Source organism: Leptopilina heterotoma, unplaced genomic scaffold, assembly GCF_015476425.1.
Source record: "Leptopilina heterotoma isolate Lh14 unplaced genomic scaffold, ASM1547642v1 Lhet_38, whole genome shotgun sequence".
In the NCBI taxonomy this organism is placed as follows: domain Eukaryota; kingdom Metazoa; phylum Arthropoda; class Insecta; order Hymenoptera; family Figitidae; genus Leptopilina; species Leptopilina heterotoma.
In genome coordinates, this window is record NW_025111054.1 from 280,642 (window position 1) to 295,318 (window position 14,677).

The 14,677-nt window shown below is 23.8% G+C and overlaps 3 protein-coding genes across 3 annotated transcripts; 1 reads left to right on the forward strand and 2 right to left on the reverse strand.

The window, feature by feature from the left end:
• The first annotated feature begins 429 nt into the window (after positions 1-429).
• On the forward strand, positions 430-8,243 carry LOC122505903. Its single transcript, XM_043617780.1, has 6 exons — positions 430-629; positions 2,763-3,030; positions 3,758-3,913; positions 4,061-4,322; positions 4,386-4,835; positions 7,869-8,243. Exons 2-6 carry the CDS (start codon positions 2,860-2,862, stop codon positions 8,108-8,110), a joined length of 1,281 nt encoding a protein of 426 aa, XP_043473715.1. The 5' UTR covers positions 430-629; positions 2,763-2,859; the 3' UTR covers positions 8,111-8,243.
• LOC122505905 (tigger transposable element-derived protein 4-like) lies at positions 8,236-10,387 on the reverse strand. Its single transcript, XM_043617784.1, has 2 exons — positions 9,776-10,387; positions 8,236-8,424 (listed from the first exon to the last, which is right to left on the reverse strand). The coding sequence occupies exons 1-2, from the start codon at positions 10,127-10,129 to the stop codon at positions 8,365-8,367; spliced, it is 414 nt and encodes a 137-aa protein (XP_043473719.1). The 5' UTR covers positions 10,130-10,387; the 3' UTR covers positions 8,236-8,364.
• Positions 10,388-14,150: 3,763 nt separating this feature from the next.
• On the reverse strand, positions 14,151-14,576 carry LOC122505880 (gametocyte-specific factor 1-like). Its single transcript, XM_043617749.1, has one exon. It carries the CDS (start codon positions 14,574-14,576, stop codon positions 14,151-14,153), a length of 426 nt encoding a protein of 141 aa, XP_043473684.1.
• Between the last annotated feature and the right edge of the window lie 101 nt (positions 14,577-14,677).

A 14,677-nucleotide genomic window follows, 5' to 3' on the forward strand; every position in this document is an offset into this window, starting at 1 on the left:
CGTTGATTACGAATTTGAACTTAGTTTTTCAAAATTCAAAACGTTGAATTTATTAAACAACTTTAAACTTAATACATAGTATATTATTAAAATACAATTTTTTATAATTATAATTATAATTATTTACACTTATATATCATAAAAATTAATGTTTTTTTTAAAGTAATTTATAAAACTTACTAAATTCTGTCATTTTGTTATCTTTTTAATAATAAAAAATGACAATTTGTTAAAATATTATTTGTATTCTTTGTGTAATATATGTAGTAATAAAGAAACTTCAATCTTATTTCTTATTAAAAAACATAAGTGCATGTGGATTGTGCAGAATGAAAAAAGGGATATTGAACGCATATATTAGGTTCGCCTTCAGATTTATGCCACTTCTGACTCACTGTTTTGAAGCAGAAAAAGAGACCTAGCTTGACCTACTCCTTTAATGTAGATTGCCTCTAAATCTGGTCTGCTCTCTGCTTTAAATATACATTAAATCAATCAAAACAAACATGTTTAAACATTTTACAAACAAGGGATATTTTTAATAGAAAAGATAGAGATATTTCCAAGAGAAAATAAACTTCAATAATATATATATATATATACATATACATACATACATTATAATAATCGTAAGTTTCCCTTTCCGTTAGCAAATTCTCTGCATTCATTTGTTTGTTTTGAAAAATTAATTTTTGTGAGTTATTGTCATTTTTTTTAATGTCAAAAACAACAACAAAAAAAAACTCATTTTATTCTCTTCACAAAATTGACAAAAATTCCATTCCATATTTTTTATTTTCCTGACTTTTTCCTAATTTTCATATTTATTAAATTTTTTTGAAAATAATTGAATTCCTAAGAAAACATTTTATTATTTATGCAAATAATTGAATTCTTGCGAACGATTTATTAGAATTTTTTAAAATAATAGAATTTCCAGGTTAAGAAATTTATTACTTTTAAAAATAATTGAATTAATTGTGATGAAGATTGTTATTTATGAAAATAATTGAATTTTGAAAAGAATTTTATTAAAGTACTTCAAAATAATTGAATTTTTGGAAGTAATTTTCTTATTTATCATTAATAAATTGAATTTTTTTGAAAAATTATTTGTGTAAATAATTGAATTCTTAGAAAAATTTTTATTAAAATTTAAAAAAATAATTGAATTATTTCAAAAAAATTTAATTAAAATTGTATTTAAAACAATTAATTTCTTTCGAATATTTTTATTAAATTTTTTAAAATAATTATTCAATCCTTCGAAAAATTTTTTTAAAAAACATTTTTTTAAATAATTGATTTTTTCGAGGAATTGAAATTAAGTTTTTAAGAATAATTAAATTTTTCTGAGCAATTCCTGTAAAATTGTATTAAAAATAATTGAAATCCTACTATAAATTTTATTATTTATGCAAAATAATTGAATTCTTGCGAACGATTTATTAGAATTTTTCAAAATAATGGAATTTCCAGGTTAAGAAATTTATTACTTTTAAAAATAATTGAATTAATTGTGATGAAGATTGTTATTTATGAAAATAATTGAATTTTGAAAAGAATTTTATTAAAGTACTTCAAAATAATTGAATTTTTGGAAGTAATTTTCTTATTTATCATTAATAAATTGAATTATTTGAAAAATTATTTGTGTAAATAATTGAATTCTTAGAAAAATTTTTATTAAAATTTAAAAAAATAATTGAATTATTTCAAAAAAATTTAATTAAAATTGTCTTTAAAACAATTAATTTCTTTCGAATATTTTTATTAAATTTTTGAAAATAATTATTCAATCCTTCGAAAAAATATTTTAAAAAACATTTTTTTAAATAATTGATTTTTTCGAGGAATTGAAATTAAGTTTTTAAGAATAATTACTTTTTTTAAGCAATTCCTGTAAAATTGTATTAAAAATAATTGAAATCCTGCTATGAATTTTTATTATTTATGCAAAATAATTGAATAGTTGTTAGGAATTTTATTATAATTCTCAAAAATAATTGAATTACAGAGAAGAATTTTATTTTTTTTTAAATATAATTGAATTATTGAGGAAAAGTTTATTAAAATGTTTAAAAAGAATTGAATCTCTGTGAAATATTTTATTATTTTTCAAAGTAATTGAATTCTTTCTAAGAATTTTATGAATATTGTTTAACATTTTTTTTTTAAATTAGCGAATTAAAATTAGTGGAAATTCTCTAAAAAAAAAAGTATTATTTATATTCTTTGTCCAGAAAGTTGAATTTTTTTACTTTCTCTATTCTTTAGAATAATTAAAATTTTCGTAATGAAGATTATTTTTAATTTTGATATCAAATAACAATTTTGGTGAAATTCAATTTTCCTCGTACAAGAAAGTTTAATTATTTTCAATTTTGAAAATCTGATGTCAAATTTGAAATTATTATCAAAATTTGTTAAAGTTTTTTTTATGTATACTTTAAAGTTTAAAAATATAATATAATTGGAAAATTCAATTCTAATTAGTTAGAAATAATTTTCTCAAATAATAGCTTCATCCTCTTTAACACTGCAAAAATTAAGTGACTACAAAGTTTACATAAACCATCTTATATTAAGATGTTTAGGTACCAAAAACATTTTATAAATAAGATGTTTTAAGTAACTTTGTAGTCACTTTTAAAATACTTCTTCTTCCAGTGAAGAAATATAAAATTTTATTAATATTTATTATTTATTTGGATAAACAAAAAATGATTGATTCTAATTTTAAAGAATTTTTTTTTTTACAGAATTTATCTTGAAGCTAGTGAAAAAAAAGAACCAAAATTGATAAATTAAGTCAGTTTTTTTCACAATAATTATATTATCGAGAAAAGGAAATAAGAGATGGATGATAATAATTCCAATGATGATGACAATGATTTCCACGTAGGATCATCTATGCTAGAGAGTCAACAATTCAATGATATCGAACGCGATACAATGAAAGGAGATACTGTTGGAGATACTGTTTACAGTTCTAAATGGATAATCAATACTCTCATTTCATTGTCTAAGGTGATTGTAATTACATTTGCAGAACATTCCAATCTTTTAATTGAATTGAAATTATGAAAATAATTTTTAATAAGTTACTGTAACAAATATATTTTTTTTAATATAAAATAATCATTTTATCACTCGGTCATCTTTAATTATTATTATTTATTATAAATTGTTGAATTTCAAAAAGATTTGAAATTGAATGTTTTGAAAATCTTAATTCCTATGAAAAAATAGAAATAATTAAATGTTTTATTTATAAAAGAATTTATTGATGTTTTCGAAAAATTTTACAATTAAATTCGTAAATATATCTAACAGAATATTTTCTTTAGTAAAATTTTTCCCTTTATTTTCTAAAAATTAAAAAAAATTTTATTTAATTTTCAATTAAAATTTGCAACTGACAAATAAAATTTATAAACATTTTCTCCTTTATTTAAAAAAAAAAACTTTGAATTATTAAAACAATTGTATTTAAGAAATAGAACTGATGAAAATTATTTTAAAATTAAAATTTTTTTTTATTTATTTATTTTTTATTTTATTTTTTAAAATTATTTCCTTAAATGAAAATTGAGAATTTTCTACAAAATATGTAAATGTTTTTCTTTTTTCGTAAAAGAAAAGAATGAGTTTGTGAATAATATTGTTATTGAAAAATAAAAATGATGCATTATGATTTGTTAATCATAATTTTTTTTTATTATAGTTAATAATTAATTTTAAACAAATATTAAAGGTACAAGAAGACGGCTGGTCTAATGACTTGGAAGAATCCTTATGTATGTTGTGGGACATGACCGGAGAAAAGGACATTGTCAAATTTCTGTTAGAGAATGATTTTCTAAAAATGGCAGAATTCACATTGAAAGTGTCTGGAGAGCCAAGATTAATGGTGAGCTAAAAAAGAAATTCAATTTAATCCCTAATTAAAAAAAAATAAAAAATTTTTAAAAAATAAAAAAAAATTTTTAAATAAAAAAAATTTTTTTAAAAATAAAAATATTTAAAAAAAATAAAATAACCCTTTCAATTTTTTAAGGAAATAATTTTTGGTATCCTGGGAAATATGTGTTGTAATAGCGAAGTACTAGAGAATCTCGAGAACAAAACAGAATTAATTGAAATAATTTTTTGTTCTCTAAATACTAACGATTCCGAGACACTTGTTCAAATAATACGAATATTACAAACTTTCACCTGGAGTATTAAACAAAATTCAAATTCAATTTGGCTGACAAAATTAAAAGACTGTGAATTTCTTGGCGAGTCGTTAATTTTTTTTCTCAACAGTTCAACGAAAGGTATGTATAAATATATAGTAAATAATTTTTAGCAGAAAATTTTATTGAAACTAATATTTTTAGACGATCTATTAATGGCTGTCTTGGAATTTGTTGGCTCAATAGCGCAATTAGAATCTAATGCCCTCAGGGATTTGTTTATTCTCGATAATTTAATTGTTGGCCTATTGGAATCTTTCTCGCAAATAATGCAAGGCCCAAATGAAAGTCATTCAACGGTGAAATTAAAGGCAATTGATAATTGGCTAACAATAATAACAAAAATAACCAAAATGGAACTATTACATTTCTCCGATGATGATGTTGATGGGAATTTTCAAAAATTCACCGAAATATTGTGGAAAATTTTACGTCCCTTCATTCATTCAGTTAATTTAATTCCATTGGATGATCAAATTTTTCACTGCATTCAACGTACTGTTAATATTGTACTAAGTTGTCAAAAAAATGAATTTCAAGTTGGCTCCGAAATAATATTGGTCATTCTTCAAATAATGAATGTTTTACATTCGGGTAACTATATCGAAACATTTGCTTATTAGACCAAAAATTAATTCACACTGTAAAGAAATTTTAGGGAGTTTCAAATTTTCAAATTCAATGACTTCTCCAGGTTTTCCAGATTAAAAAATACGGAATTTTTCCAGGTTTTCAAGAAAATTATTCGAAAACAACTTCATTTTTTAAATAAATATTTAATCATTATTTTCTTTACGGAAATTAGGATATTAAAAAAATTTGAAGTTCAATATATAAGAATACTATTATAATAAATAAAAAAAAAAAAAAAAAAATTCGTCGAAAGAATTCAATTATTTCTATAAATAGCAAAATTCTAAAAGAACAATTTAATTATTTTCAAAAGTTAATAAAATTCTTTGCAGAAATTCAATTAGCATCAACACATTTTAATAAAATTGAATTAATCAAATTTTCAATTTTAATTATGAACAGACAAGATTATTTTAAAATATTGAAAAAATTCTTTGTTTAATTCAATTATTTTGCAAATTTTTAATTAAAAGTATCAAAAAAACATTTGCAAAAAATTTTAAGAAACTCGTCAAAAGAATTTAATTATTCATAAAAACTCTAATAAAAAATGTTTGAAGACATTTGTAGATTTATTTATGTTCGAGATCAAATAAATTTAAATTTGATGAGAAAAAAAACAGGGAAAAATTAGGACAAAGCCGGGAATTTTGTTGAACGAAAATAGTAGATACACTGAAATTTTTTTTAAAATAATTTTTAAAAAAGTTCTTTGTAAATTTTCAAATACTTTTGTTTACAATTTAATTTTACGAAATTTCGATTATTTTGACATTCTTTCAATTAAATATATATTAGAAATTAAAAACTTTAAATAATTAAAAAAAATCCATTAAACTTATTGAGAAAAAGTAATTTTATAGAATTCTTAATTAAAAGTATGAAAAATTCAAATTTTCAAAGATTTTCATTTGAAATTCATTTTTAAATCAATATTTATTAGAAAATTCTACGAGAATTCAATTATTTGACTATAAAAATAAATATTTTATTAAACAATTGAATGTTTCTTAAAATTGAATTTTCATAAAGAATTTTATCAACAAATTTTTAAATAATTGAATTCTCTTGACAAATTTTAATAAAATTTTTAAAAATAATTGCATTTTTCGAGAAATTTGATAAAAATTGTATTAAAAAATAATTTAAATTCTGCCAAGAATTTTATAAAAAGTTTTGAAAATAATTTAATTTCGGAGAAAAATGTTATTATTTATAAAGACAATTAAAATTTTGACAAGAATTTTTGTAAATTTTTAAACATAATTGGATTTATGCAAAGAATTTTATTAAAATTATTTTGAAAAAATTGCATTGTTACGCAAAGAATTGCATTAATAAAATTTTTAAGAATAATAACTTTTTTCAAGGAATTCCATTAAAATTGTATTAAAAATAATTGAAATTCTGCCAAGAATTCTATAAAATTTTTTAAAAATAATTGAATCCCGGTAAAAAATATTATTATTTATGAAAATAATTGAATAATATATGAAAATAATTTGTAAATAATTTAATTCCTGTGAAATTTTTATTATTCATGAAAATAATTAAATGTTTGCGTGGAATTTTATTTTAATTTTCGAAAATAATTGAATTCCGGAGAAGAATTTTATTACTTTTAAAAATAATTGAATTCTTGTGATGAATACTGTTATTTATTAAAATTGTTGTCATTTATTAAAATAATTGAATTTTGTAAAAAATTCTATTAAAATTTCTGAAAATAATTGAATTTCTGGAAAGATTTTTGATATTCATCCAGATAATTGAATTCTTTCGAAGAATTGAAATTAAAAGTTTTTTAAAAAATTAGTTTTACAGAATTATTAATTAAAATTATGAGAAATTCTGATTTTCGAAAACTTTGAATTTGAAACCTTTTCAAAATGCAATTATTCTAAAAATTTATGTTACAATGCTTTTAATATTGAATTATTATCTAAAATTTTAACTAAAATTCATTTTTTAATGAATTTTTATTAGAAAATTCTGCGAGAATTCAATTATTTAAATAAAAAAAATTAATAATTTTTTAAATAATTGAATGTTTTTTAAAATTGAATTCTAATAAATGAATTGTAGCAAAGATTATTAAAATAATTAAATTTCTTTAATAAAGTTTAATAAAATTTTTAAGAATAATACCTTTTTTCGAGGAATTCTATTAAAATTGTATTAAAAATGAATGAAATTCAGCTTTGAGTTTTTTTATTTATGAAAATAATTGAATCGCTGTAAAAAATGTTATTATTTATGAAAATAATTGAATAATATATGAAAATAATTTGTAAATAATTGAATTCCTGGGAAATTTTTATTATTTATGAAAATAATGAAAAATGAAATGTTTGCGTAGAATTTTATTAAAATATTTTTTAACTAATTGGATTCTTTTATGAATTTTTATTTAAGCATTAAATATTAAAAATCATTGAATTGAGGAAAGTTTTTGAAAATAATTGAAATTTTACCAAGAATTTTATTAAAATTGTTGAAAATAATTGAATTTCTAAGAAGAATTTTACTACTTTTGAAAATAATTGAATTTCTCCAATCATTTGTAATTGCCTCAAAATTCAATTTATTTTAGTGTTTTTTTTATTAAAATTCTTCTATAAATCCATTATTTTTAATCCTTGCTTTAACTCCCAAATGGGTGCGACGTTTATAAAATCCCCTGGGGAGTTAAAATTTAACTCCCTTTTTTTACAGTGTTATAAGACTAACTTTAGTCTAAATCATTTGAGGCCTTGGATCCAATAACTCGCCCGACGCTCGAAGGCACGCGCCAATACCAGTCGGGTAGCAGTGAGTGGCCCAGAGGCGCTCACTGCTCACTGACTGGCAGTTGCGCGTTCCTCCAAGCGTCGGGCGAGTTATTGGATCCAAGGCCTCATTTGATTTAGATTAAAGTTAGTCTAATATTGAATTAATTTTTACTTAATTTTTTATAACTATAAAATTTACATAAAAAGAATTTTTTTTTTTCAGCCATGGAAACTTTTCAAAGTGAAATAGACAAAGATCCAGAGAATGCGTTAAAATTACTTTTCAATTATTTGATTAATTATTGGATGGAAATTTTGGAAATACTTAACATTGAGGAACTTTCCATTGTTCTTCGACTTTGTGATAAAGAAACTGTGAATAATTTGATGAATATAACTAAACTTAAAACATCGAAAGATAAAATGAATAAACTTGAAGAAATTCTTTCCTGTTTAAGTTTGTAATAATTATGTGTTGAAATATTTTAATAGCTAGTGTTTTAAAGGACTGATGATAGCGAACAAAAAAAAAACTGTGTACAAATAATTTGTTTCTTTTTTTATCAGAAAAATGAATAAAAACATTTTATTATTTTTATTTATAATTTTCTTTATTATCGACTGGACCTTAATGTTTATAATCATTATTTTACAAGTTTTTAAATTATTATTGATGAATTGATGGGCACTTGGAGAGTTAAATAAAAAAACTCTTCTTTTTATGATTCAAAACTTATACCGTATCGTTTCTTAAAACGATTAAGCCAACCGCTGCTTGCCTGTTGAGAAATATTATTATTAAGTTTTTTAAGAAATACACTTTTCAAAAATTTAAGAATTGATTAAATTTTGAAAAAACTAAATTAATTAATTTAGTTTCAAGTTGACACTAAACTAATATTTATACTATTTAGAATATTTAGATCTAATATTTAGACGTTAATCAAGGCTCGAAGCAGTTAAAGTATTTAAAAATACGGAATTTACGGACCAAAAATTAAAAATTACGGACCAAACAAATTTTCGAAAAAGTTCTTTGACAATTTTCCAATTCATACCTTTACATGTATTCAATTTTACGAAATTTCAATTATTCGTAAATTCTTCAATTAAATAAATATTAGAAAATAGAAACTAAAAATAATATTAAAAAAACTCAATTAAACTTTTTCAAAAAAATTTATTACAAAATTCAATTATTTTTAAAAATACCCGCTATATTGCTTTTAATATTCTATTATCTAAATGTTGAACTGAAATTCATTTTTATGAAATGAAAATCAATTTTTATTGGAAAATTCTACTAGAATTCAATTATTTAAATACAAATTTAAATGTAAAAATGCAAATAAATAATTTATTAAATAATTGAACACTTCTTAAAATTCAATTCCCAAAAAAAATCGTTATCAACAAATTTTCAAATAATTAAATTCTATCAACGAATTTTAATAAAATTTTATTAAAAATAAATAAAATAAATGAAATTCTGCGATGAATTTCATTATTTATGAAAATAATTGAATTCCTAAAAGAATTTTATTATTTACGAAAATAATTGAATTCTAAAAAGAATTTTATTATATTTATGAAAATAGTTGAATGATTGCAAAAAAATTTATAAAAAAAATTTGTTATTAATGAAATTCTTGTGAAATTTTTATTATTTTTTGAAAATACATAATTAAAAGTTTTTGTAGAATTTTATTAAATTTTTTTTTTAAATAATTAAATTCTTTTGGTATGTAAATTTTATGAAAATAGTAGATATTGAACAATATTTAATTTTTGCGAAGAATATTATTACTTTTGAAAATAATTGAAATTTTGCAATGGATTTTATTAAAATTTTTGAAAATAATTGAATTTTGTCGAAGAATTTTGCTATTTATTTATAAAGATAATTGAGATGTTGACCATTTTTTTTTAGATTTTTTGAAAATAATTGAATTTCCGAGAAGAATTTTAATATTTCTAAAGATAATTGAAATTTTGACGAGAATTTATTTAAGTAATTTTCTATTTAGTTTCGTTTCAGCATCGGTCCCTGTTAAAAATATATACCAAATAAAATTTATTTTTCAAAAAATAAGGTAACTTTTTTTTACGTTTTTTCAAAAATCAACTTACTTTAAATGTCGTCGAGTTATTAAGTTTTTCATTAAAAATAAGAGCTTTTTCTTGAAGTGCAGGACCATTAACTGGTTCACCTCTACTTCGCATTTGCTGAAACCACATAAATACTGCGGAATCTAAATCAGCATTTTTACATGCTCTCATATTTTTTCTCGTCTTAAATATAGAATTATCTTTAATTACTTCTAAAATTTTTGTCACATTATTTGGCAATTGATAACATTGAGAGCTAGAAATTCCATATTCTTTCATTATTGCTTGATGCGAGACACCGGATTGCAATTTTTTTATAACCTCCAATTTTTTTTCATTGCTTAAATTCACTCTTTTCTGCTTCTTGTCACTCATTTTTATATACTTTTTTTCATTTTATCACTATGAGTTAGAAAAAAAAAATTTTCTACTTCACTTGTCAAATAAGTAATATTTTTGATTTGTTTGGAAATTGGAACTTCTTCTTCTTCTTGTTTTAATGGCCTCTTGTTTAACAAATAGCCAGTACAATTAATGTTATATAGTAGGGTGAAATCATGGTGAAATGTATGGTAGTTGTAGATAGGTTATTCCGGTGTGTAGATTTGCCACAGTTGTTTCTAGTGGTTCAGTGTTTATCAGCTGTAGTCAGTAGTGATGCACTGCATTATCCTGGTGTGATATTGTTGATTACAGGAAAAGCAAATAATTTTTTAAAAAAATGACTGTGAAAACACAACGATATTAGTTCCCTTGATGGTATTGGATATTTCCTATTAGATTTAGCATTGGTATTTCTTTCACTTGTCAGATGAATGTAAAAAAGAATAAAAATAATTCCATCCTGACAATCGAATCCAACTTCAATTTTTTTACATAGTAATCTCTAGACATTTATAGACATGTTTATCAATAGAATAATTTTTTTATTAAATTTTCCAACTAAACCTATTTTTATATTCTTATTGATAATTGTAAACTAGATGTAAAAAAGTATCAAAATTAAATTTTTATAAAAAAGTATTTCACAGAAAATTGAGAATAATAATCAATTATGTCAGCAATTGCAAGGGAAAAATTTAAATAATAAAGTTGAATTGTAGTTATTGATTTAAGCTTTACATAAACTTATTTCGTATCATTTGCGTTTGAAAAATTCACTGCACATTTACTATTAAAAAAAAACCTTTGTCAATCATCATCATCATTTTATAAATATAAATTATTAACAATTTCTTGTACACGGAGAGACCCACATTCGTAAAAATTACTAAAAATGGTTGCAATGACCGGAAATAAGGGGACTTTTAGCATAATGTGCTACAGAATTAGATAAATTTACAAAAGAAATAGATAAATTTGCTACATTGAAATAGCAAGTTTTAATATTTTTTGTAAGAGTTGTAAATGTAGCAAAAATTGATTATAGTTTTCTCTAATTTAATTAGACAAAATCTGACAAATGAAAACATTTTCCACTAAAACCTACGATCCACTGTAGTAATTTTTGGTGAGCAAGGGTGTTTACGAGATTCTCGCCCTAGGGCGCCCCAAGGCGACCAAAGGTTCTCAAAGTCACTTTTATTATTCTTTATTTATATGAAAACAAACGATAATAAAAGTGACTTTGAGAACCTTTGGTCGCCTCGGAGCGCCCTAGGGCGAGCATCTCGTAAACGCCCCAAGTGTGGCTAGCGAGTGAGTCATATGGCGCCTGCATTTCTATTGGTTGCTAACTTCGTCAATCTCCGTAAATGAGCCGATGCCATCCGATCATTGACAGTGACTATGTTTCGCGTATGTAAAATAAATTTGGATATTATCTACAATAATTAAATATAAAGTGAAACGTAGGTCGTTCGGTATCTCAGAAATTGACCATTATAAATTAATAAACTTTGCATTTATTCCTGTCCCAAGAACTATGTCTTATAATAAGTTGTTAAAAGTAAACTGCTTTCTCGTAAGTGCTGTAAATTTTCATCATTCAATATATAAAGAAACAAAGATGTATACTTTCAGTGAAATTCGTTGTCGTGCGTGCAGTTGTGTATTAGTGTATTAATTAACCGCGTCTATATATATAAGTGAAATAAACATGTGTGTGTCTTCAAATATATAAGTGTGTGTGTGTCTGTGTATGTAAAAATCCTTCCAGTTTGTCTCCATTAGTCAAGAATTGACGGGAAACCGGCGACAAAAATCCGTATTTTTTCTTTCACTCTTTCTTTCTGCATTTACAAACGACTGTAGTAATTTTACGTACACAATACTTCTGAGTTTACTACAGTTGTTTGGAACTATTGGACGAAATAGTAAGAAACTTTGCTAATTTGGTGAACATTTGTCGGGATTAGTGACTTAGTGTAGAAAATAGTAAAAAATACAAAAAGTCCCCTTATTTCCGGTGGTTGCAATGTGAAAATAGTAAATTCTAGTGTGATTTTATACAAAAATTAGTAATCTCGGTCTCTCCGTGTATGGAAATTCTTCCTTTGAAATTACACGAGTAGCATCGTCCGGACATGTTTCCATTTCCCAATTATCCCGAGGACGGTTATTATGAAATACCTCCAAGTGATTTTGCATCCAGCTTTTTACAACAAGATGACTTTTATCGTATCGACATGTTAATAAAGTATATTGTTCGTCCATGGCGTCCATATTGTCAGAGTTATCATTCTGTGGACGGCTATAAAGTTTTATTACTCTGTCCAAAAACTCGTCTCCGGCACTTTGGTTTGGTTCCTTTGATGTAATTGGCGATTCAAACAGCTAAACTAGCGCCTCCGGTGGCCGAGTTTAAACTAATATATACACGACTCCCTGCATGGTGTTCAATGTAAATATCAACGTTTTTATAGTTTTTCAGTTTTATTTTCACTATTAAATCAAGTTTTTTTTTAATTGTTCTACTTGTTTAAATATTTATTAAATATATTATAATAATTTTGAAAGAGCATCGTTACTCGCGGACAGAAAGAAAAGAAAAAATGGGAACGAAACAAATGTTATTCGCTCTGAATTGAAAAAAAACAGAAAATCTTTATCAGCTTCCAAAAAATGTTGTAAGACGTAAACAGTAGGCTATTGCATTTAAAACAGGAAAAAAATTAACCGATAAAATGAAAGTTTGCAGTACAAATTTTAAATCTAAAGATTACATATCAACTAGAAAGAACATTTTTTGGTTATGTTTTTATATGTTTGACAAAAATTCTAATTTTATATTACTTCTAATTATATATTATTAATTTAATCTCTATAGACATTAAATTAATAATATAAAATTAGAATTTTAGATTATTAGAAATATAATATTATTAATATTAGAATTATTTAATTATTAGAATTAGAGCGGAACATAATAATTGTTTCGATCCCGTTTTTTCCTTCTTCTGTTCATGAGTAACGATGCTCTTATCCATATTTATTATAATTTATTTAATAAATATTTAAATAAGGTTAACAATTTAGAAAAAAAATTGATTTAATATAATGAAAATAAAACTGAAAAACTTTAAAAATGTTGATATTTACATTGAACACCATGCAGGGAGTCGTGTATATATTAGTTTAAACTCGGCCACCAGATGCGCTAGTTTAGCTGTTTGAATCGCCAATCGAATTTTCAAGTGATGCTCTTTTAAAACAGTGTTCCAAATTGTTTGGAAATGTTTCATTTGAAATTACATCACTTGTATCGTATGGACATATTTCCATTTCCGAATTATACCGAGGACGGTTATCGCAATATTGGTCCAAGTGATTTTGCATCCCGCTTTTTACAACAAAATGACTTTGATTGTATGGACATATAAATAAAGTATATTGTTCGTCCATTGCGTCCATATTGTCAGAGTTATCATTCTGTGGAGGGACAGAAACAACATTTATTATGTAGTCTATACACTCGGCCCCGGCACTTTGGTTTGGTTCCTGTGATGTAATTAATTTTTCAAGTGATGCTCTTTTGAAACAATTTTCCAAATGGTATGGAAATGTTTAATTTGAAATTACATGACTTGTACCGTATGGACATGTTTCCATTTTCCAATTATTCCAAGGACGGTTATCACAATAGTGTATCAAGTGATTTTGCATCTCGCTTTTGACAATACGATGACTTTGATTGTATGGACATATTATTAAAGTATCTTGTTCGTCCATGGCGTCCATATTGTTCCAGTTTTCTTTCAATGGAGGGACAGAAACATTTATTATGGTGTCCAAAAACTCGTCTCCGGCACTTTGGTTTGGTTCCTTTTATGTAATCGAATTTTCAAGTGATGCTCTTTTAAAACAGTGTTCCAAATTGTTTGGAAATGTTTCATTTGAAATTACATCACTTGTATCGTATGGACATATTTCCATTTCCGAATTATTCCAAGGACGGTTAACACAATAGTGTATCAAGTGATTTTGCATCTCGCTTTTGACAAATACGATGACTTTGATTGTATGGACATATTAATAAAGTATCTTGTTCGTCCATTGCGTCCATATTGTCACAGTTATCATTCTGTGGAGGGACAGAAACAACATTTATTATGTTGTCTATACACTCGGCCCCGGCACTTTGGTTTGGTTCCTGTGATGTAATTAATTTTTCAAGTGTTGCTCTTTTGAAACAATTTTCCAAATGGTATGGAAATGTTTCATTTGAAATTACATGACTTGTATCGTATGGACATGTTTCCATTTTCCAATTATTCCAAGGACGGTTAACACAATAGTGTATCAAGTGATTTTGCATCTCGCTTTTGACAATACGATGACTTTGATTGTATGGACATATCAATAAAGTATCTTGTTCGTCCATGGCGTCCATCTAAATAAAATGATTTTCCTTTTAGTCTTTGAAATTCTAGTTTAAATTACACTTGTGATCACACCGACTCGTCTCCACGTGGTAATGTCGCG